Source organism: Bos taurus, chromosome 19 (assembly GCF_002263795.3).
Source record: "Bos taurus isolate L1 Dominette 01449 registration number 42190680 breed Hereford chromosome 19, ARS-UCD2.0, whole genome shotgun sequence".
In the NCBI taxonomy this organism is placed as follows: Eukaryota; Metazoa; Chordata; class Mammalia; order Artiodactyla; family Bovidae; genus Bos; species Bos taurus.
Window position 1 is genome coordinate 47,083,305 of NC_037346.1, and position 21,287 is coordinate 47,104,591.

Here is a 21,287-nt window from a genome sequence, read left to right on the forward strand (position 1 = left end):
ATGTGTGGGCCAACGTGAAGGTGGAGTGTGAGCCCAGCTGGCAGCCCTTCCAGGGCCACTGCTACCGCCTGCAGGCTGAGAAGCGCAGCTGGCAGGAGTCCAAGAAGATGTGTCTGCGGGGTGGGGGCGACTTGCTCAGCATCCACAGCATGGCGGAGCTGGAGTTCATCACCAAGCAGATCAAGCAGGGTGAGGGGCTGCCTCCCCAACGCCCGTCCTGGGGGCTCAGGCACTGTCCTCGCCTCCCCTGCCAGTGGAGAAGGCCGACCTCCTGATGTCCCCTCTCCCCTGCCGCACCCCCCCAGAGGTGGAGGAGCTGTGGATTGGTCTCAACGACCTGAAACTGCAGATGAATTTTGAGTGGTCCGACGGGAGCCTCGTGAGCTTCACCCATTGGCACCCCTTTGAGCCCAACAACTTCCGAGACAGCCTGGAGGACTGTGTCACCATCTGGGGGCCGGTAAGAACCTCTCTCCTCACAGGGCCCCCAGACCCCGCCTCCCGGTGCCACCGCAGCTGAGGGGTGTACAGTTATTGGCTCCTGCTTGTGACCCCACCCCCTTGCCTCTCGGAATCCCTCCTCCCCATTTGTCTCCTTCCCGTCCGCGTGGAGAGATTGCCAGGGTTTGACTCTCCTCTCCACTTCCAACTAGCTGGGTCATCTTGGGCAAGTTACTTAATGTCTCTGTGCCTCGGTTTCCTTAGCTGAGTTTCCTTAGCCTCAGTTTTCCCAGCTGTCAGTGGAACTCTAAAGGTGCCATCCTCAGAGGGTCTTCATGAGGATTAAAGGAGTTCAATGAAACCTTTGGACGTTTGTCTCCCGGCGATCATCTTGATCTCCTGCGGGCTGCACTTCCCCGCCAGCAGGTGGCGTCAGAACCCACATTATGGGGACAAGCTCCCCAGGCAGGGCTGCTCCCTGCCAGCCCTACCCCAGGGCAGGGTCCTGTCCTCTCAAGAAATGGTGGCGTTGTGACTGTCTGCCATGGCTGTGGTTCAGACAGTGTGGGCGGATGAAGGAATTGATACAGGGTTTCAAGCAGAGGTAAGTCTGTTCCTTAAAAGACAAAACCGTAGGACAGACTACCGACCTCAGAGACGGAGAGGACATTCTGCCTTGAGATACAGCCAACAGTGCCAGGGACCCCAGAGGCGTCTGGCTTAGAGGATGCTGTTTTAGGAAATGGCTACTTACTCCAGTATCCTTGCCTGAGAAATCCCGTGGACAGAGGAGCCTGGCGGGCTATAGTCCATGCGGTCACAAAAAGTCCGATACAATTGAGAACGCGTGCTTTTATTGAGCATCTGCTAAATACTGCACATTTTCCTGGGGGCTGAGACACACAGACACCTCTGCCCTCCGGATGGCACTCGAGGCAGGCAAAAACTGCTGGCTGGATGCACTCAGCACAGAAGCACCAAAGCTGTTAGGAGGGGCTGAACTAAGTTCCTCTTCAGCTCCATCAACGAGGGGAGGGTCTGGGCACACAGTCTCTGCTTGCCCTGGATCTGCGAGTACTGACTGGACACCTTGCCAAACTGGGAATCTCATCTGTCTTAGCCAGCTTGTCCTTGGTGTTTATGACGTGAGCTAATTTAAATGAGCACCTTTTCTATTTTGACAGTGCTTGTCAAAGTTTGGAGGCATCTGCACAGCTACTCTGTGCTCACATCAGCCTAGTGAGGCTTATGGCACTAATCCTGCACGCCCCCACCCATTTTCCACCATGGAGCACAGAGAGGTCAAGCTTCTTGCTTGGAGTCACACAGCAAGTCAGAGGCAGGGCCAGGTTTGGGAGGTTTGGGGGAGAGAGACTGACACTGCCCCTCACCCTGTGTCCCTAGGAAGGTCGCTGGAACGACAGTCCCTGTAACCAGTCCCTGCCGTCCATTTGCAAGAAGGCAGGCCAGCTGAGCCAGGGGGCTGCCGAGGAGGACCACGGCTGCCGGAAGGTGAGGGTGCTTCTGGAGCTGCCCCGGATGGGGCCAGCCAGAGGGGCTCCCGGGGGCAGGAGGGCAGGAGGAATCCGCAGCCTCCTGTGGTATCCTTCCTTTTTCCTGCCCTCCAAACTGCTCCATCCAGAAGGAGTGATACAGGATGAGGTGGGGTGGGGGTAGAAAGCTGTTGGGAGGAAGTGGAGCTCCCCACTCCACCCCAGCCCTGAGCCCCCTCTCCATGGAAAGCTGCAGAGAACTCGGAGGTGGGGGTAGGCGGGCCCCCCACTCCCACCCCCAAGTCTGGTCCAGTCATCACCTGTGTGGAGGCTGCTGGGGACCACCTAGGTCTCCTCTGTGTACCCTCGCTCTCCCCCAGCCCCCGCTTTCCCACCCATCTTTGCTGGCACGCACACCAGCCACAGACACAGTGTGTGCTTGTCTTTCTCCTGGGGTGGGGGTGGGGGAACCAGGCCACTCTGGTCACCCTCCCTGTGAATGAGTCGGGGAGACAGGGTGTGAGTGAGGGTGAGGGCGAGGGATTGACCCGTTTCCCTCCTTCAGTCCCACGCCTACCCCCCTCCCTGCCCCGACAGGCAGGGATGTGAGCAGTGTGGAGCGTGTGGGCAGGCTGCTCATAAAGGCCACTTTGTGGTGTCTGGGCCCCTGGCGGCTCCCTCTGCCGAAGCCACGTTCCCCCTGCCGGCCCCTCACTGCCAGTCTGGTTCCTCACTCTATCTTCCTTTGGATCAAGCCGCCTTATCACACCCACCCACCTGCACCCCGAACTCTCCCCTAGGGGAGAGCAGGAAATGCCTGCAGGCATGAGCTCTAGTGGGGAGGAAGGGAGAGCACACGGGACCGGGCTGAAGAGTGTGGGGGCCAGCGTGGTTAGGGGCTGGCCGGGGCTCTGACCAGGCTGGGTGAAGCAGAGGGGCTACTACTAACTGTCCCATGCCAGGGCCGGCCTGGAGTGGGTGGGGGATTGTTGAGCTGCCATGGTTAACACCCCAAGAGAGCCAGGGGTCTTAGCACAGTCCTGCTGGAATATGGGGGTCTGTGCCTCTCCCCCCATACACACATATACATACACATGTAAACACACCTATATGAAAAGGAAGAGAAAGTGTTAGTTACTCAGTCACGTCCAACACTTTGTGACCCATGAACTGTAGCCTGCCAGGCTCCTCTGTCCATGGAATTCTCCAGGCAAGAATACTGGAGTGGATTGCCATTCCTTTCTCCAGGGAATCTTCCCAACCTAGGAATTGATCCCAGGTCTCCTTCATTGCAGGCAGATTCTTTATTGTCCGAGCCACCAGGGAAGCCCCCCAAACACACACATATACATACATACATATACATACATACATAAACACACATATCCACACACACACACACACACACACACACACACTTCCCTGATGGCTCGGTGGTAAAGAATCCGCCTGCCAATGCAAGAGATGTGGGTTCGATCCCTGAGTTGGGAAGATCCCCTGGACTAGGAAATGGCAACCTACTCCAGTATTCTTGCCTGGAAAATCCCATGGATAGAGGAGCCTGGTGGGCTACAGTCCATAGGTTCGCAAAGAGTCGGGCATGACTCAGAGACTAAACATCAATGACACATACACACGTACACACACATACTCATATACACATACATGCGCATATGCATAAATACGACTAAACACATACACCTACACATACATAAACACACATATACACACACCAGCTTGTTCTGAACTGGCTCCTGCCCAGGGGGCTGCCCCACTCTCCCCACCTCACCTCTCTCCCGGGCTCCAGCCCCCGCCCCCGCCCCAGGTATCCCCCTCAAAGGCCTGCTGGAGGCGAAGACCCTGGTAGGCACCTGGGGTCATTTTAGGAGGAGCAGGGCTGTGGCGGGGATGGATGCAGTCTCTGTGGCGTGGGTTCAGGCCTGGGCTCCACCTGTACAGTCTGTATAAAATCAAGCCATGTAATGTCTCAGAGCCTCAGGTCCTTGTCTGCAGGGGCGGAGAGGCCCTCAGGGCGACCCAAGGGGCCATGGGTTGGTGGGGTAAAGCCTCCCTGGTCTCCTGGGGTGGGTTGGGGGGGCTGTTGCGAGCCAGCCGTGAAGGACGGGCGGTCTACTGTAACTTTGCTGCCCCTCACTGAGGGCTTGTTCTCCGCCCCCACCGCCCTCAGGCGGGCACTGCCTCCATTCCATTACTCCAGCTTCTCCAGGCCCCTGAGAATCAACCAGCCCCCTCCACTTGCTGGCCGCTCTCCCAGCTTTTCAGCTCTCATTTCCCAGCCAGCTGGCAGTTTTCCCAATACGTCTCTTGGTTCAAATACCCGGGAGAGGAGTCCAGTGGGCCACTCATCTTTCTTGGCCAGGCCACAGGCCGGGTGACTGGCTGCCTCCCTTGGGCCACGCTTCCACTCTGGACCTGGCAGCTGTGGGTGATGGTAGGCGGGGCAGTGTGGCGTGGCACAGTGCAGACAGCACAGGAAGAGCCAGCTCTGGTGTCAAACCAGCCCCCTCAGTCCTGTGCTCAAGCCTGCAGAAAATTCAGTGGTGCCACTGCTGGCATCCCCACCCCAGGATTTATCAGTGAGAGAGAAGAAGCCCTCCCCCAGACACCCCCTTTTCTGCCCACTCTCTTGAGCCAGGGTTGGACGTGGCACAGCCCCTCCTGCTACTGGCTGGGAGAGGACCAGGTGACCTACAGTGAGGCCCGGCGCCTGTGCACCGACCACGGCTCTCAGCTGGTCACCATCACCAACAGGTATGAGAGGGGGACCAGCCCACCCCTATGTCCTGGTCGAATGCGGTCCCTCCACCAGAAGGGCCAGCAGCCTGCCATCAAGTCCAGAGGGACTTGAGCATTGAGTCCCTCTGAGCTTCAACTATCTCCAGGGCCTTTTTCTAATATTATCATAAGAATGACTCTTGTTTATTAGGCGACCCCAGCATGGGGCAGTTCCTGGGCCGGGGCAGAAACAGGCTTCTATGTGGGCTGGATGCCCCAAAGAGGCCTTGAAAAGTGAAAGTTAGTCTCACAGTCTTGTCCGACTCTTTGCCATCCCGTGGACTGTAGCCCGCCAGGCTCCTCTGTGCTTGGCATTCTCCAGGCAAGAGTTGGCTCGTGTCTGATTTTTCTCTCAGCAAGGCGTGGAGATGCAGACAGCAGCGGGGGTCAGCTGTGTCAGCTGCAGCTTCCCCAGGGGTCCCCACTTCCCTGAGCAAGTTTCCGATCGGCTGCAGCACCCAGGCTCCCTGAGCAGGCCGTCTGGCCTGGGGCCCCCGGAGCTGTGGGGGTTGAGCTGCCTGCCTTGACCAGCCTCTCTCCCGCAGGTTCGAGCAGGCCTTTGTCAGCAGCCTCATCTACAACTGGGATGGCGAGTACTTCTGGACGGCCCTGCAGGACCTCAACTTCACCGGTTCCTTCCGCTGGCTCAGCGGGGACGAGGTCATGTACACCCACTGGAACCGGGACCAGCCTGGTGAGCCCCTCACTCAGCCCCCTTCTCAGCGGTGCCTTGGTGAAGCCGGGAGGGCCATGGTGGATCACCCCTGCCATGACCGAGACCTAGGGCTTCATAGGAGACAGCATTCATAGAGTGTGGTAATATGGATAGAAGGATGGCCTCCAGAGCTGAAATGCCTGGCTCAGGTCCTGACTTTGCAGTTTATTAGCTGTCCATCTTTGAGCCTCAGTTTCCTCATCTGTCCAATGGGGATAATGGTTCTTTCCTCACGGGGCTGACATGCGGCTTGCATGGGTTAATATATGTAAAGCCCTTGGAATAGTGGGCATAGAACAAGTGCTTCCTATTATGCTATTTCACATTTATTATCTTAAAAAAAATTTTTTTTATAAATCTTTTATTTTTTTATTTTTTTGGCTGTGCTGGGTCTTCCTCGCGGGCTCAGTGGTTGCAGTACACATTCCCGACAGCATGTGGAATCTTAGTTCTCCAACCAGGGACCGATCCCATATCCCTTTGGAAGGAAGATTCTTAACCGTGAATCCACTGTTATCTTTTTTAAGGAAGTCCCCTGTTATCTTTTTTAAGCCTTTTCAAAGATGGAGTAGATGATGAAACAGGCTCTGAGAGGTTAAGCAACTTGCCTAAGATCTCACAGGAGCCAACACAGAGTGAGGCTTCTGCCTCCATTTCCTTCCTGCTCTCTCCAGCCCTGCCACCCCCAACCCCACAGCACATGTCCCTGCAGAGATGGCCAAGCTGGCTCCCCATGCGGGGGCCATGGAGGTGCCCCTCGGGGATGTGGGGCAGGGCTCAGTGTGTGGGTCCCCTCCTCCCTCCTCCAGGGTACAGCCGTGGGGGCTGCGTGGCCCTGGCCACAGGCAGTGCCATGGGGCTGTGGGAGGTGAAGAACTGCACATCGTTCCGGGCTCGCTACATCTGCCGCCAGAGCCTGGGCACGCCCGTGACGCCTGAGCTGCCTGGGCTAGACCCCACGCCCAGCCTCACCGGCGCCTGTCCGCAGGGCTGGGGCTCAGATCCCAAACTCCGGCACTGCTATAAGGTAGGCAGCCTGTGGGCCTCGGGGTGGGGGGAGAGAAACAAGAGCAAAGAGACAGCATCCCTGGTGGGGTGGGTGGTCCCGATGGGACCCAGCCATGATCCGAGCAGGTGGGCCCTAGAGAAACTTCTCCCCTTAGGTCCTTTCTGTTGAAACTCTTGTCAGTGTCCTCTGAGGCCTGGTGCACAGCAGGTGCTCAGTAAACAATTGAAGAATTGAAAAACCCACAGAGACCATCAGTTTTAGAGACGCTCAGATGGGGCCAGGCTGGCAGCTCTTTAGAATTGCCCCGGGAGCGTGATTTATATGTGACCCCTTATATGTGGAATCTAAAATGTGACAGAGATGAACCTTTCTATGACATAGAAACAAAATCACAGATGTAGAGAAGAGACTGGTGGTTGCCAAGGGAAGGGGGTTGGCAGAGAAATGGAGTAGGAGGTTTGGGTTAGCAGATATAAGCTTTTATATATATAATAAGTAAAGAACAAGATCCTACTGTATAGCACAGAACTATATTCAATATTCTGTGATAAATCATAATGGAAAAGAATATTAAAAAAGAATCTGTATATATTTATGGGCTTCCCAGGTAACACTAGTGGTAAAGAACCTGCCTGCCACTGCAGGAAACATAATGAGACTCGAGTTCAATCCCTGGGTCAGGAAGATCCCCTGGAGGAGGGCATGGCAACCTACTCCAGTATTCTTGCCTGGAGAATCCCATGGACAGAGGAGCCTGGTGGGCTACAGTCCATAGAGTTGCAAAGAATAGGACATGACAAGCGATTTAGCCCGCACACATATATATATATTTATAATTGAATCACATTGCTGTACAGCAGTAATTAACATAACATTGTAAATCAATGTTTTAAACCAAAGTACAGAAGTACTTCGGTTTAAAAAAATTTAAAAATCTTCCAGGCTGTCACTATAGAGATGGGGATTCAGTGGGCTGTGGTGGGGCCTGGTGATCTGTGTTTTTAAACCTGGCTGGGTTTGGGAGCCACTGAGGTAGTCCAGGGTCTTTTATTATAGAAAGATACTGAAATCCAGGGAGCAGAGGGACTTGCCCACAGCAAACTGTGGCTCTGCTGGGATAAGAGCCCTGATTGCCCCACTCGTCACTGGGACCATCTCTGGGAGGTGCCTGTGCCAGTTTTCCTCCCCAGGGGCTTCCTCTCTGATGAGCAGGGCTGTCTTAACTAGCCTCGACACCCTGTCCACTGAAGCCCCAGCCCCCTCTCCACACAAGTCATGGAGGGCAAGTGTCCCGTGGGGAGGTGGGCCGGGGGACAGCTTGGACTCTGCCCCTGCAGGTGTTCAGCTCGGAGCGGCTGCAGGATAAGAAGACCTGGGTCCAGGCCCAGGGGGCCTGCCAGGAGCTGGGGGCCCAGCTGCTGAGCCTGGCCAGCTACGAAGAGGAGCACTTTGTGGCCAACATGCTCAACAAGATCTTCGGGTACTGAGCTTAAGGCGCTGGCCCATGTGCACGTGTGTGGGGCTCTTGGTTTTGCTGGACACAGGGCAGTGGGCAGGGGGAAGGGGACCCCAGCGAGGTTTGCCCGAGGCTTGGAATGACCTGTGTGTCTGCTGCTAGTGCCAGGCCTGCCCTGTCCCCACTTAAGTAACCCTGGTCTCGCTGGAGTCGGAGATCCTGTGTTGCTCATGTGAGCCAACAGCACCCTCTCGGACTCTCAGATCACACAAACCTAACCCTAACCCTTAGGGGCTTCCCTGGTGGCTCAGCAGTAAAGAATCCACCTTCAGTGCAGTAGACACAGGAGATGCAGGTTCAATCCCTGGATCGGAAAGATTCCCCTGGAGAAGAGAATGGCAACTCACTCCAGTATTCTTGCATGGGAAATCCCAAGGACAGAGGATCCTGGTGGACTATAGTCCATGGGGTCACAAAGAATCAGACGCGACTGACTGAGCACACATACAACCCTAATCTTTACCATCTTTCCTTCTCCTTGGCAAAATCTATAAGCTTATCCAAGTGAGTGCCCCTTCCTGTAACCCTACACCATCCCATAATAACCCACACTTCTCAATAAACAGCTTTTCCTGAGAGACAGGACGAGAAAGGCTGCAAAAGTGAGCATTTACCCATGGGGGTTCCCCCCAGAACCCTGTCTCTGTCTCGTGGGTTCCTATGACACACAACCCCATCATCCCTTAGCCTTGGGAAACATCCAAATGGATCCAGGTTTCCAGATCTTAATTCCAGGGACGTCTCCTCCCAGCAAACAGCACAATGACATTATTTGACTAGTGATTATTAGAGCCCATGTTGATCGCTTCTCGCTGTGTGCCAGAGGCTGCAGTAAACATTGAACCCACATTCAATGCTCTCCTCAACCCTACAAAGTAGACATTATCCCTTGTGGGCTGATCAAGAGGTTGGGTTATTTGCCCACGGTCACAGAGCTAGCTGGTCCAGGGATGACCTAGGACTGGAGTCGAGGTGTGTTTGAGTCCATGGCCCCAGGTCTATGCACTGCCCCTGTCTATTTCCTAAAGTGGAAGTCTGCAGACTTGCTGGAGGGGCACACCCTACCCAAAGGGCAGCAGTGGAAGGGGCCAGGCCACATCTGCCCTCAGTTAGTGAGCGGGGTGCCCGGCCCAGCTGGCCCAGTTCTCTCTGGGGAGAAGACATTTTACGGTGGGCTCAACAGTGTTTTCAGTGTGAACCCCAGATGGAGAGGCTCCAGGCCCCCGGGACTGCCCGAGTCACAACTGCAAGGATTCCCCTACAACTCTGACCCTCCCCATGCCTTCTGTCTCCACCCCTGGGTTGTGCTGAAGTGAATCAGAGCCCGAGATCCACGAGCAGCACTGGTTCTGGATCGGCCTGAACCGCCGAGACCCCGGAGCCGGGCAGAGCTGGCGCTGGAGTGATGGACTTGGGGTAAGGGGGCCTGGAGGAAGCGGGGCGGATGGACGGGATGTGGGCGTGGCCTTTTGGAGTGGGCGTGGCCTTTCGAAGGTGCACGAGGTTCAGTAGAGGCAGGGCCTATGGCAAGGAGAGGGTGGTGGGGGTGCCTAGCCCAGGTTGGGGCGCGGGGGGGGGGGGTCGCAGCTTATGCCAGGCCTCTCGTTGGTCTGCTCTGGGGTTGTGGGTAGCCTGTGCCTGAGGCCCCTCTCCCCCTCTGACGTCACCAGTTCTCTTACCACAATTTCGACCGGAGCCGGCACGACGATGATGACATCCGCAGCTGCACGGTGCTCGACTTGGCCTCCCTGCAGTGGGTGGCTATGCAGTGCGAGACGCAGCTGGACTGGATCTGCAAGATCCCTCGAGGTTGGTGGGGCGGCGCTGCCGGACCGGGCAAGGGATGACGGGCAGCAGGGCCCGGGGTCCAAGGAAGGGTCTCCCTTCTCTGCAGCGTGTCTGTCCCTGTTGTCCCCGTAGGCACGGACGTGCGGGAGCCTGACGTCAGCCCGCAAGGTGAGGCTTCCTGTCCATCCCACACCCCGTGGCAGCCGGCCAGGGAAGGGCTTGACCAGGACAGAAGGGAAGGGGGTTAAGGGTTTGAGCCGAGGGAAAAGGGGATCGGGGCACATTACTGGTCCAGGTCAGATGGGCTCGCAGGCCCGCCTGCCCTGGCTGCCCTGAACCCGCCTTGTCCTCCTTGGGCGGGGTGGGCAGGCAGCCGAAGCCTGGACTCCACCCACATGCTGCCCCTGCAGGCCGGCGGGAATGGCTGCGTTTCCAGGAGGCTGAGTATAAGTTCTTCGAGCACCACTCCACGTGGGCGCAGGCGCAGCGCATCTGCACGTGGTTCCAGGCTGAACTGGTCTCAGTGCACAGCCAGGCCGAGCTGGACTTCCTGGGGCACAACCTGCAGAAGGTGGGCATGCCAGCAAGCAGGGAGGGCAGCCCGGGAGCCAGGGAAAAGGCCCTGCCAATCCTCACCTGCCTGCCCGGCTTCCCCAGTTCTCTCGGGGCCAGGAGCAGCACTGGTGGATCGGCCTGCACACCTCAGAGAGCGACGGGCGCTTCAGGTGGGAGTCCTGGCCGGGCGGTGGGTGTGGCTGGGCAGCGGGGCGCATGCGTGGATGGCTAGCAGGGACTCGGGCTGGAAATGAGAGGCAGCATCGCACACAAGAGACAAGATTTGGTTTTGAATCCGGTTCTGCCCCTTGCGGGCTGTGTGGCCTTGAGCAAGTGACTTAACCTTTCTGGGCCTCTCTTGGTTTTCTCACCAGAAAATGAAACAACGAGGCCTGCCTGGTAGGGTTGTCCTTAGGACTAAAAATAAGGTGTCTGAATCCTTGGTGCTGCATCCAGCTCATTGTTCACTCACTCGGTCGTGTCTGACTCTTTGGGACCCATAGACGGCAGCCCACCAGGCTCCCCCGTCCCTGGGATCCTCCAGGCAAGAACACTGGAGTGGGCTGCCATTTCCTTCTCCAATGCATGAAAGTGAAAAGTGAAAGTGAAGTCGCTCAGTCGTGTCCGACTCTTCACGACCCCATGGACTGCAGCCTACCAGGCTCCTCTGTCCATGGGCACTAAATAACAGCAATTCGTATTATGCTGGGGTCACTCATGAAAAAGGTCCACTGAAGACGTGGGCAAGAACACATGATGGTCCAGAGGGGCCTCTTCATGCTCAGGGCTCACCTACCAGAAAGACCAGAGAGCACATGAGTGTCTGAGCACAGCGTTGCCACTGGACTCCTGCTCTGGGATCCTTAGACTTCTTTTCTAGTTAGAGAAATGGAAGGCACTGGGTCCTTGGACTCCTGCTGCACTGAGCTCAGTAGCCTCGCTCTTCAGTCTGTGGCCCTGAGCCCCTAGACTTGGGCCCTGGTCTCTGCCCCCTCGCTTCTGCATTCAGGGGAGGTCTAACCTGGTGCCCTGTACTGGGATCACTCCTGCTTGTGCCATTGCAGGTGGACAGATGGTTCCATTATAAACTTCATCTCCTGGGCCCCCGGCAAACCTCGGCCCATCGGCAAGGACAAGAAGTGCGTGTACATGATGGCCAGCCGAGGTGAGGGCAGGGTAGGGCAGAGAGGGTGCAGAAGCCGAGGGGAGGGTTGGTGTTCAGGGCAGCGAGGTGAGCCCAGGCAGGGGCCCTCAGTCTCTTCTCATTCTCTCTGTTCGCCCAACCCAAAAAGGATTGGATCCAGAGAGGGGCAGGCCGGTGCCTGTCCAGCAGCCGCAGAGCACTTGAGTTCAGAGCTGGACACAGGACCCGAGCCCCAGCCCCGCCTCCTCTCAGGGCGTGAGGCCAGGTGCTGGCAGCCCAGCCCCACACTCAGAGTGACTGCTCTTCACTTTTCACAGAGGACTGGGGGGACCAGAGGTGCACAACAGCCTTGCCTTACATCTGCAAGCGGCGCAACAGCACCAGAGAGCAGCAGCCCCCAGACCTGCCGCCCACAGGGGGCTGCCCCTCTGGCTGGAGCCAGTTCCTGAACAAGGTAGGGAGTAGGGAGGGGGCCTGAGGGGAAGGCTGAGCTTCAGGAGTCCTGGCCCTCTGGCAACCTCAGAGTCATGGCCTCTGGCCTGAACCTACCACCCTCTCCCCTGCTCAGCCCCAGGACCAGGGCTAGACCCCTCGGACACTAACTCAGCGTAGTGACACCTTCCAGTTCATAAAGTAATAACGTTGCCCATATCGTTTGGTGAGTTTTCTAGATCCTTGGTCACCAAACATCTTGATAATGAACTCTTATTAAAAACAAAATGTTGAACATACAAAATATATATGTGTGCCTTACATATGTGTGCAAAAGTAAATATATGTATTTACTTCCATATTGGGACTTCCCTGGTGGCTCAGACGGTAAAAGCATCTGCCTACAATGAGGGAGACCCGGGTCCAATCCCTGGGATGGGAAGATCTCCTGGAGAAGGAAATGGCACCCCACTCCAGTATTCTTGCCTGGAAAATCCCATGGATGGAGAAGCCTGGTAGGCTGTAGTCCATGGGGTCGCAAAGAGTCGGACACGACTGAGCGACTTCACTTTCACTTTCCATATTAATGTGACTGATGTCATATATAATAAAATATGTACAAGAACAAAACAATCTAAAGCCTGAGCTAAAGATTTTAAATGGACGTGAGTCTGAGTGAACTCCGGGGGTTGGTGATGGACAGGGAGGCCTGGCGAGCTGTGATTCATGGGGTTGCAAAGAGTCGGACACGACTGAGCGACTGAACTGAACTGAAATGAAAGATTTTAAAACAGTATTTTTAAGTTTTCAAAAATTTTCCTTTTAATGGTATGAAAAACATTTTGTGCTCAGTCTTCAATTGATCAATTATAATAATTATTACTATTTTAAATAATTTTGATAAGAGCAAAGTGATCACATATGCTTCATTATTTTTATTTATTAATTTTTAATTTCTTTATTTTTGGCTGCACTGGGTCCTCCTTTGCAGGACCTTTGCAGGCTTTCTCTAATTGTGGCGAGTTGGGGCTATTCTTCGTTGTAGTCCACGGGCTTAGTTACTCTGTGGCATGTGGGATATTCCCCGACCAGGGATAGAACCTGTGTCCCCTACGTTGGCAGGCAGATTCTTAACCACTGGACCACCAGGGAAGTCCCTATACTTTATTAAAAAATCTAGGTCTGACACTGATTCAGACTTCACAGGTCTTGTTTGGAGTTCAAATTATTTTAGAACATGGATTGAATGGTTGTTGTAGATGAAAAGATTGCCTTACAAAGACAAATAGATGAAGAAAGTTCATCCATCATTGGCTGGGCTTTCTAAGTCCTTCTCTCCATTTTTCAGTCCTTCTGCCAGTTAAATGCCAATTAAATTTTTCAGTCCTTCTGCGATTTTTGTTTAAAAACTAGCTCATCAATTTTTGCATTTAAATGAATCTGCCTTATAAACTACTGAGAAGAACTGATTGAGAGGGTTTAAAAAAAGTCTCTGGAAGATTTTTTAAAAAACAACATTTAGAAGATTCTCTTTCCAACCATTTTGAGTGTACAGCTAGGAGAGTTTGAGGCAATCAAGAGAATCAGGATGGATGTGCCTCTAAACATGTTTTCAAAATGTTCCTTCTAGAGTGTGAGTTTCTTTCCAAGAGTGGTTAGTGACCCATGGGCTGATTCATCCAACCTGATTAGACCTTCATTGTTTTTATCTAGCGGCTGAAAGAGCTTATCCCAGGAAGCAAAGTGTGCTATTTCCTTGTGGTTTTCCCTGGCATCCTTAGTATGAGCTTTGAATCATGCCTTCTTTGCCGGACACTGTAAGACTGCTTAACTGAGTTGTGAGGATTAGATTAGTTAACACTAGATAACATAATCCATAAATCTTTGTCATGCGCTGGAGTGCAGCCAGCTCATAGTGTCATGGAGCTCTCACTGTCTTCAGATTATTCAAGCAAATAATACACCTTTTCTGCCTTAAAGAAAACAAAAAGAGTAAGATGTATTATTTATATTTTGAAACAAAAAAAACTAAAACTCATCTATACTCTCCAGAGATAACCACTATCCATATTTGTCACTCCACTTTCTGACTTTTCCCCCGTAATTGAGATCATACTAAATAGCACAATTTTGTAGCCAACCTTTTTTTCCTCAGTGTTGTATTTTGAGTATTTCTCCATGTCATTGAATTGCTCCAAAAGCTTATTCTTATGGCTTCTTCCACCTAATCTAAAACAATATATTTCATATATGTAACCGGTCCCTTTCTTAATTTGTCAGCATCATTGTAATGATACCAATAATTCTGTTGAAGGCCTTTGAAGTATATGAAGCCAAGAACCAGACAGACCTTGTCCCCAGGCATGGCCCAGGGGTTGCTGTCATAGGTAGTGCAGCATTTGGTGGCCCAGAGAAATCTTCCCACTTTAAAATTCCTCAGGGGTGGGCAAGTGTATGTGAATTTGCCATGCCAGGTCGGGAGGGTATCAGAGCCTTGGTCAAGGAGACCCAGATGTCCTGGTTCTCCTGTTTTTCTCTCCCAACCCCCAAAGCCTCCCCAGGGCCTGGCGCTGAGGGGTCGGAGTTCCTGGGTGTGGGGGCCAGGGAGGTGGAGCTGGGTGTCACGCCTCCCCCCTCCGCCCCACAGTGTTTCAGAATCCAAGGCCAGGACCCCCAGGACCGGGTGAAGTGGTCAGAGGCACAGTTCTCCTGTGAACAGCAAGAGGCCCAACTGGTCACCATTGCAAACCCCTTAGAGCAAGGTAGGGTCAGCCCAGGGGGAGGCCCCAGAATCCTCTGATACCGTCCCCCTAGACGGCTAGAGCAGAATGAGGAGGGGGCTGCTGCCCTGTGGCTCATCACGGTCTCTTCTGGGGGACTGTAGCGTTCATCACAGCCAGCCTGCCCAATGTGACCTTTGACCTTTGGATTGGCCTCCATGCCTCGAAGAGGGACTTCCAGTGGGTGGAGCAGGAGCCTCTGCAGTACGCCAACTGGGCCCCTGGGGAGCCCTCTGGCCCTAGCCCTGCTCCCAGCGGCAACATACCGGTGAGGAAGCCCCTGCCCCATGCTCTCCTCTTCACCCGCTAACCCGCCCTGGCCCGCAGCACGTGTCTTCACACCTGGGGACCCCCTTGCAACCTCTTTGCTCATAGTACAGACTTTTGGGGGTGGTGGCACAAGGCAGGCAGCTCTTGGGGCTCCCCTGAGCGGCTCCTTCCCCCCAGACCAGCTGTGCCGTGGTCCTGCATAGCCCCTCAACCCACTTCACTGGCCGCTGGGATGACCGGAGCTGTGCAGAGGAGACCCATGGCTTCATCTGCCAGAAGGCCACGGGTAGGTATCACCCGGGAGCCTGGAAACCTCAGCCCAGGGCTGGATGCTGTGGGCCGAGCCAGGAGGAATGAGGCATGGTCCCTGATCTCAGGGGACCACTCTGCTTGGGAAGCAGATGGGCAGAAAGGCCAGGCACCGATCAGAGGGACAGGCAGTGAGCATCCAGGGGTTGCAGGAGGAAGGTTTGGGATTTGGAGGGCTACCCAGGAAGAACTAAGACATTGGGCATGCATTGTGGCAGGGACCCCGTGGTTCAACATCTGAGGCTTCTGCAGCTCTGAGCAGGGGTCCCTCTGCCCTGGGTTCCTGGTCAGGCTCAAGGTTCCTCATCCCTTTACTAGTAAGAACATATTATTAATAACAACAGTGACCGACGGTTACCATGCCCAAAGGAGAGTTGGTCTCTGCCTGCTGTTCCCCCTCGGCCTCATGCCTGGGGATGGGGTGAGGGGAGCAGAGCCCGGCCTGAGTCCTGCCCCCTTCCCTGTAGACCCCTCCCTGAGCCCATCCCCAGCAGCGTCGCCCCCTGCCCCGGGCGCTGAGCTCTCCTACCTCAACGGCACCTTCCGGCTGCTGCAGAAGCCGCTGCGCTGGCACGACGCCCTGTTGCTGTGTGAGAGCCGAAATGCCAGCCTGGCGCACGTGCTTGACCCCTACACCCAGGCCTTCCTCACTCAGGCCGCCCGAGGGCTGCGCACGCCACTCTGGATTGGGCTGGCCAGTGAGGAGGTAGGCACTGGGCTGGGGCCCCCTACCCCCAGTTCCCTCCCTGTCTCCTCCTAACCCCCTGCCTTCCGTGGCCACCCCCCTCCATCCGGCCCTGGCTGGTCCCCTTGCTCCCGTCCTGATGGCCCCCTGTGCCCAGGGCTCCCGGCGGTACTCTTGGGTCTCGGAGGAGCCGCTGAGCTACGTGAGCTGGCAGGACGGGGAGCCCCAGCACCCCGGGGGCTGCGCCTACGTGGACACGGATGGTGCCTGGCGCACCACCAGCTGTGACACCAAGTTGCAGGGTGCTGTGTGTGGAGTTCACGGCGGTGAGTGCCCACCCGCTGGGGCAAGGGCTGGCCAGGGAGAAGCCGACCCTAGGAGGACCCTGGGCCACTTCCTCAATCCTGCATTTCCCCCCTCACAGGGCCCCCTCCTCCGCGACGAATAAGCTACCACGGGAGCTGTCCCCAGGGGCTGGCGGACTCGGCATGGATTCCCTTCCGAGAGCACTGCTACTCCTTCCATATGGAGCTGCTGCTGGGCCACAAGGAGGCGCTGCAGCGCTGCCAGAGAGGTGGGCTGGGGAGGGGGCGAGCGCCCCCACCTGGGCGTTTCGGGTGGCGACCCCTCTCGAGGACGCTCAGAGACCCCACGAATATAGTCCCCGTGCTGCACTCTGCTTGTCGGCTGCACTCACCTCTCAGTGCCCCTCAGGGTCCAATCCACACAGACCACCTGGGACGGGACATGGATGTAAATGTAGCCCCCCGTTACACGCACGTCTCCATGCCATCCTCTATTCAGGTTGCCAGGGAAGAGGGCGGGGCCTCTCCGGGGGCTCTGCTACCCCCCAGGAGACTCGCCTGCCCTGACGTCGGCCTCCTTTGTGTCCAGCGGGCGGCGCGGTCCTGTCCATCCTGGATGAGATGGAGAACGTGTTTGTCTGGGAGCATCTGCAGAGCTCTGAGGGCCAGAGTCGGGGCGCCTGGCTGGGCATGAACTTCAACCCCAAAGGTGGGCCTCCTGGGTATAGGGTCAGGAGGGGCAGGCCTCGGGCTACAGCGGGAGGCCCTCCGCTGGGGCTTGGCTGGTGGTGAAGGGTGGCGGGGTGGGCGGTGAGGGCCTGTGGGAGGGGGGTGAGGATCTGTGGGATGTGGGGGTTTTCTAGAACAGGCCTCTTCTCTCCCAGCTGCTTCTGCTCCATTTCGCTGCCCCCCCATCCCCAACAATGCACCCCCCCATGCCACCTTTCCCACAGGGGGCACCCTGGTCTGGCAGGACAACACAGCTGTGAACTACTCCAACTGGGGGCCCCCGGGCCTGGGCCCCAGCATGCTGAGCCACAACAGCTGCTACTGGATCCAGAGCAGCAGCGGGCTGTGGCGCCCGGGGGCCTGCACCAACATCAGCATGGGCGTCGTCTGTAAGCTCCCTCGAGGTGCGGGAGACATTGGTGCTGGGGGGCGGGGGGGCCCGGGCCGCTGCTCATTCTGCAGGCCACACAGTGGATGGGAGGCCTGGGGTCACCGGGACCCTCCTCTGGGATCAATTGGTCTGTACCAAGGACTGGCCCTTCCTGAAAATTGCCAGAGTAGACAGCCATTGGTAGACAGTAACCATTTTGTAGTGGTTAAAGGCAGGGATATGGGGTTCGAGCCCAGGCCAAACCGTTTGCCAACTCTGTGACCTTGGGTAAATTGCTCAAGCTCTCTGGCCTCGGTTTATTCATGTAAAATGGGGTAATAAAAGTACCTATGGGCTTTGAAGGTGGCTCAGTGGCAAAGAATCTCCCTGCCAACGCAGGAGATGCGGGTTCAGTCCCTGGGTTGGGAAGATCCCCTGCAGGAGGAAATGGCAACCCCCTCCAGTATTCTTGCCTGGGAAATCCCATGGCCAGAGGAGCCTGGCAGGCTACAGTCCAAGGGGTTGCAGAAGAGTCGGACACGACTCTGCGGCTAAACAACAACAGTAATAAGAGTACCTATGAGAGAAGTAAATGAGCCAATGAAGTGTCTGGCACTGCAGGAAATGTTCTTGCATGTTTGCTTATTATTACTGTATTGTTACTACCACTGTTGTTAACTGGTCCCTCCTCCCCTACAGCTGAGGCGAGCAGCTTCTCCCCATCAGGTGAGTGGCAGGCAGGACTAGCCCTCTCCCCCCGGGTCCTGGTCATTCTGGGCAGCGGGCGGGCATGGCGGGGCTTCTGACCAAGGGTCCTTCCGGCCACAGCAGCCCTCCCGGAGAACCCCGCGGCCCTGGTGGTGGTGCTGATGGCGGTGCTCCTGCTCCTGGCTCTGCTGACGGCTGCCCTGATTCTCTACCGGCGGCGACAGAGCGTCGAGCGTGGGGCCTTCGAGGGTGCCCGCTACAGCCGCAGCTCCTCCGGCCCCAGCGAGGCCACCGAGAAGAACATCCTGGTGTCCGACATGGAAATGAACGAGCAGCAGGAGTAGAGCCGAGGGCGTGGGCGGGGCCGAGGGCGTGGGCGGGGCCGGGGGAGCTGGGCGCCCCACCAGCTGCGGTCCAGTCGGCCTATGGGGGGAGGTGGCGCCCTGGGGAGCGCTGTGGGGAGCTGAGGCTGGCAGGGCCTGGGCTGGTGGGGTCCTTCCCTCCCATGAGGGCTGGGCTGAGGCCTGGCTGAGTGCAGCATGGCGTTTCCTTTTGGGGGGGCCCTAAGGTCTTGTCACCCGGGCCTGTACCCCCATGGTCACCGGAGGCAGGACAGGAGCCTCTTTCTCCCTGCCCCCACCCCCCAGGCCTGTCCCCCAACCCTGGGACCCCCTCTTCTCGCTGCAAAGTCTGAGGAGCCTCCCTGAGCCCTCAGCCGGCCTCTGTCGCTTCTCCCCTACCCTGGCAGCTCAGCTCCTCGTCCCACATCCTCCCTGCCCCCCACCCGCTGTCCGCCCGCCCTGCATCCTGCCTGCTCTCCCAGCCCTTCCTTCTGAGCCAGGGCCCTGGGGTCTGGGGAGCCCTCTCTTGCTGTTGGTGGGGGTCACAGGGTGAGCATTTGTCAATTGTGTGCCTGCTGGGGTGGCCGTAGGGCATGACGGGAGGGTTCTGGGCTGGGACTGAGGACCGGAGCATCACTGTGGTATCAGCTGGGCTGGAGACAGGTCCGGGGAGAGACACCCTGACCTCCTGGGGATGACCGGGCTGGGCTGGGGTGTCATCTCCTGCCGGTCAGAGGAGGGCTCTGTCCCTGTAAAGTCCCCTGTGGGGACCAAAGTAAGTTCCCTAAGGTTTTCAGGTCCTGGCTGTAGTTTGGAGAGAGAGAAGGTGGTTGGCCAGGGTCAGTGGGAGCTGGGGTGCGCCCTCTAAGGGGGGCCCAGAGGAGCAGCACCTGAACCCCCTGGAGTGGCCCCTGTGTGGGGGAGACGACCCACCCAGAACCTTTCCAAGAGGCCGGAGCCCCAGTTAGAATCACCAGTCCTGGCGCCATGGCCCAGGGCAATGTGAGCACAGACTCCAAGACACGGTCCTTTTTGTAGTTCTTAATTTTTTTTAATGTGCCATTATTGTTTTAAAAAGAAAAAGATAAAAGAAAAGCAAACAAATAAAACACCTTTCAGAGGCTTGAGAGAGAAGGGTCCCCACTTTGTTTTGTTGGGAGTCTTGTCCTTCATACTGCTTCAAAGATACATGTTATTTTGGGGGGCTTGCATCTGTTTTGCTTCTGTCTTGGGGCCACGGGACCCCAGCCTTCTCTCTGCTCCTGGGGATACGTGTGAGAGTAAGCATTCAGGAGCCAAAGGACAGTGGCGTGAGCTTGGGCAACTTGGCTCCCCTTTCAAAGTGTAAAACAGGAGAACAGGATGCACCTCCCGAGCTCCTTTAAGGAGGTTGAGGATTAAGTGAGATCACCTGGGCAAAGCAATCTGCACAGGGCCTTGGCGCTCGAGCTGTAATTGTCCCATAAACGTCAGCTGGTACTGCTTGTCTCTGGGCTGTGGCTCCCAGGCCAGCGTGTGAGGTACCCCTGCCAGACCGCGGTGGGGGCCCCACACCACCATGCTTCCAAGACAGACCTGCATTTGAGCTGCAAGACAGTGAGTACACATTTGTCCCTGGGTAGTGTGGGCTCTGAAACTGCCCTGAGGCAGGGGAGGGGGTCACAGGACCCCGCCCACCACCATCACCTCCATTCAGGATGTTTGAGCTGGAGTTAGAGCCGCAAACAGAGAAGACCTTGACAGCCAAGGATGGTCAACTGTTCCAGGTCGCGCTGGGTGCAGTGAGAAGGCTTGAAGCAGGCCGAGGGGCCGGGAGCTGCTTTGGGCTGGGTGGTTGGGGTGGGTCTCTCCAGTGGCAGTGAGGCTGGAACCTGAAGGAGGTGGGTGGGAGGTGGTGCAAGCATCCGGGCCAGGTCCTGGGCTGGGGAACGCTAGGGGGAGGGGGCTGGGTCCTGCCGCGGGGCCCCTGGGGCTTCAGATGACCAGTGAGGAGGCCAGGCTGGCTGGAGCGTGGTGGGGCCTGGTTGCCTGAGGCTTGAAGGCAGGCCTAGAAAGCCTGAATGTGGATGTCAGGTCCAGCAGGAAGTCAGTGGGAATGGCTAGTCTGACCTTTGCAGCCGGAGCTTTGGATCATTTTGTCTGTGGCAACTGGCGAGGTTGTGTGCACATGCATGTTTGGCCTTGGTGATTTTTAAACGCAAGTTTCTTGTTTTCTAAATCGGTAATCCTGTCACGTGGTTCAAAGCCTAAGCCCATATGATAGGAAAAGATACTGAGAAAGTGACTCCAGCACAGTGGGGTAGACGAGGTGCCATGTCTGAATCTGGGAGCGCCTTTTCGGAGCCTTGGAAACCCAAGGCCCTCTTCCTATTCTCCTCTCTCTGTAGCAGCAGCAGGACACACAGAGGGGCCTGGTCACTTCAGGGAGGGAGCCCCAATCCTGTGGGTGTGTGTGGGGGTCCTTAATGATTAATCCACTTCAGCCTGAAGTGATTAGCCCTCCACAGTGGGGAACAGCTCCCTTTGTGAGTTGAGTGCCCGGCCATTAGCCACAACTCACAGATGGCTAGGGCAGGCTGAGCCCAAGCCCCTTGGGGAGTTGGCTGCTGACCCTTGCCCTGAGAGATAGGAAGAGCCTAGGGGTGAAGGCAGGGACACAGGCTCCCAGGTGGGGTTTGGGGGTGGGAGAAGCAGCTGAAGGAGTGAGGACCCAAATGCCCCAAGGCTACCTGGGGCCAGTGGCTGCTGTGTGTCCAGAGGTTTAAGTCAGCAGTCCTCAACCTTTCTGACACCAGGGACAGATTTCATGGGAGACAATTTTTTCAAGGACCGGGAGGAGAGGGATGGTTTTTTGGGTAATTCGAGCGCCTTACATTTATTGCGCACTTTATTTCTAATCTA

At 56.3% G+C, this 21,287-nt stretch overlaps 1 protein-coding gene across 2 annotated transcripts in view; it reads left to right on the forward strand.

The window, feature by feature from the left end:
* Positions 1-19,865, forward strand: part of MRC2 (mannose receptor C type 2) — a 60,028-nt gene extending 40,163 nt beyond the window's left edge. The window contains exons 7-30 of one of the 2 annotated variants that reach the window (NM_001369911.1): positions 1-189; positions 306-460; positions 1,846-1,953; positions 4,591-4,706; positions 5,276-5,424; positions 6,255-6,472; positions 7,792-7,934; positions 9,284-9,386; positions 9,641-9,779; positions 9,891-9,926; positions 10,169-10,329; positions 10,416-10,483; positions 11,378-11,478; positions 11,775-11,911; positions 14,537-14,651; positions 14,774-14,937; positions 15,117-15,225; positions 15,716-15,954; positions 16,091-16,259; positions 16,358-16,507; positions 16,828-16,947; positions 17,192-17,371; positions 18,037-18,063; positions 18,166-19,865. In NM_001369911.1, coding sequence (NP_001356840.1) covers positions 1-189; positions 306-460; positions 1,846-1,953; positions 4,591-4,706; positions 5,276-5,424; positions 6,255-6,472; positions 7,792-7,934; positions 9,284-9,386; positions 9,641-9,779; positions 9,891-9,926; positions 10,169-10,329; positions 10,416-10,483; positions 11,378-11,478; positions 11,775-11,911; positions 14,537-14,651; positions 14,774-14,937; positions 15,117-15,225; positions 15,716-15,954; positions 16,091-16,259; positions 16,358-16,507; positions 16,828-16,947; positions 17,192-17,371; positions 18,037-18,063; positions 18,166-18,389 — 3,320 coding nt within the window. In that variant the 3' untranslated portion in view covers positions 18,390-19,865. The remainder of the gene's footprint in view (positions 190-305; positions 461-1,845; positions 1,954-4,590; positions 4,707-5,275; positions 5,425-6,254; positions 6,473-7,791; positions 7,935-9,283; positions 9,387-9,640; positions 9,780-9,890; positions 9,927-10,168; positions 10,330-10,415; positions 10,484-11,377; positions 11,479-11,774; positions 11,912-14,536; positions 14,652-14,773; positions 14,938-15,116; positions 15,226-15,715; positions 15,955-16,090; positions 16,260-16,357; positions 16,508-16,827; positions 16,948-17,191; positions 17,372-18,036; positions 18,064-18,165) is intronic. The other variant, NM_001192670.2, reaches the window with a different exon arrangement.
* Positions 19,866-21,287: the final 1,422 nt, after the last annotated feature.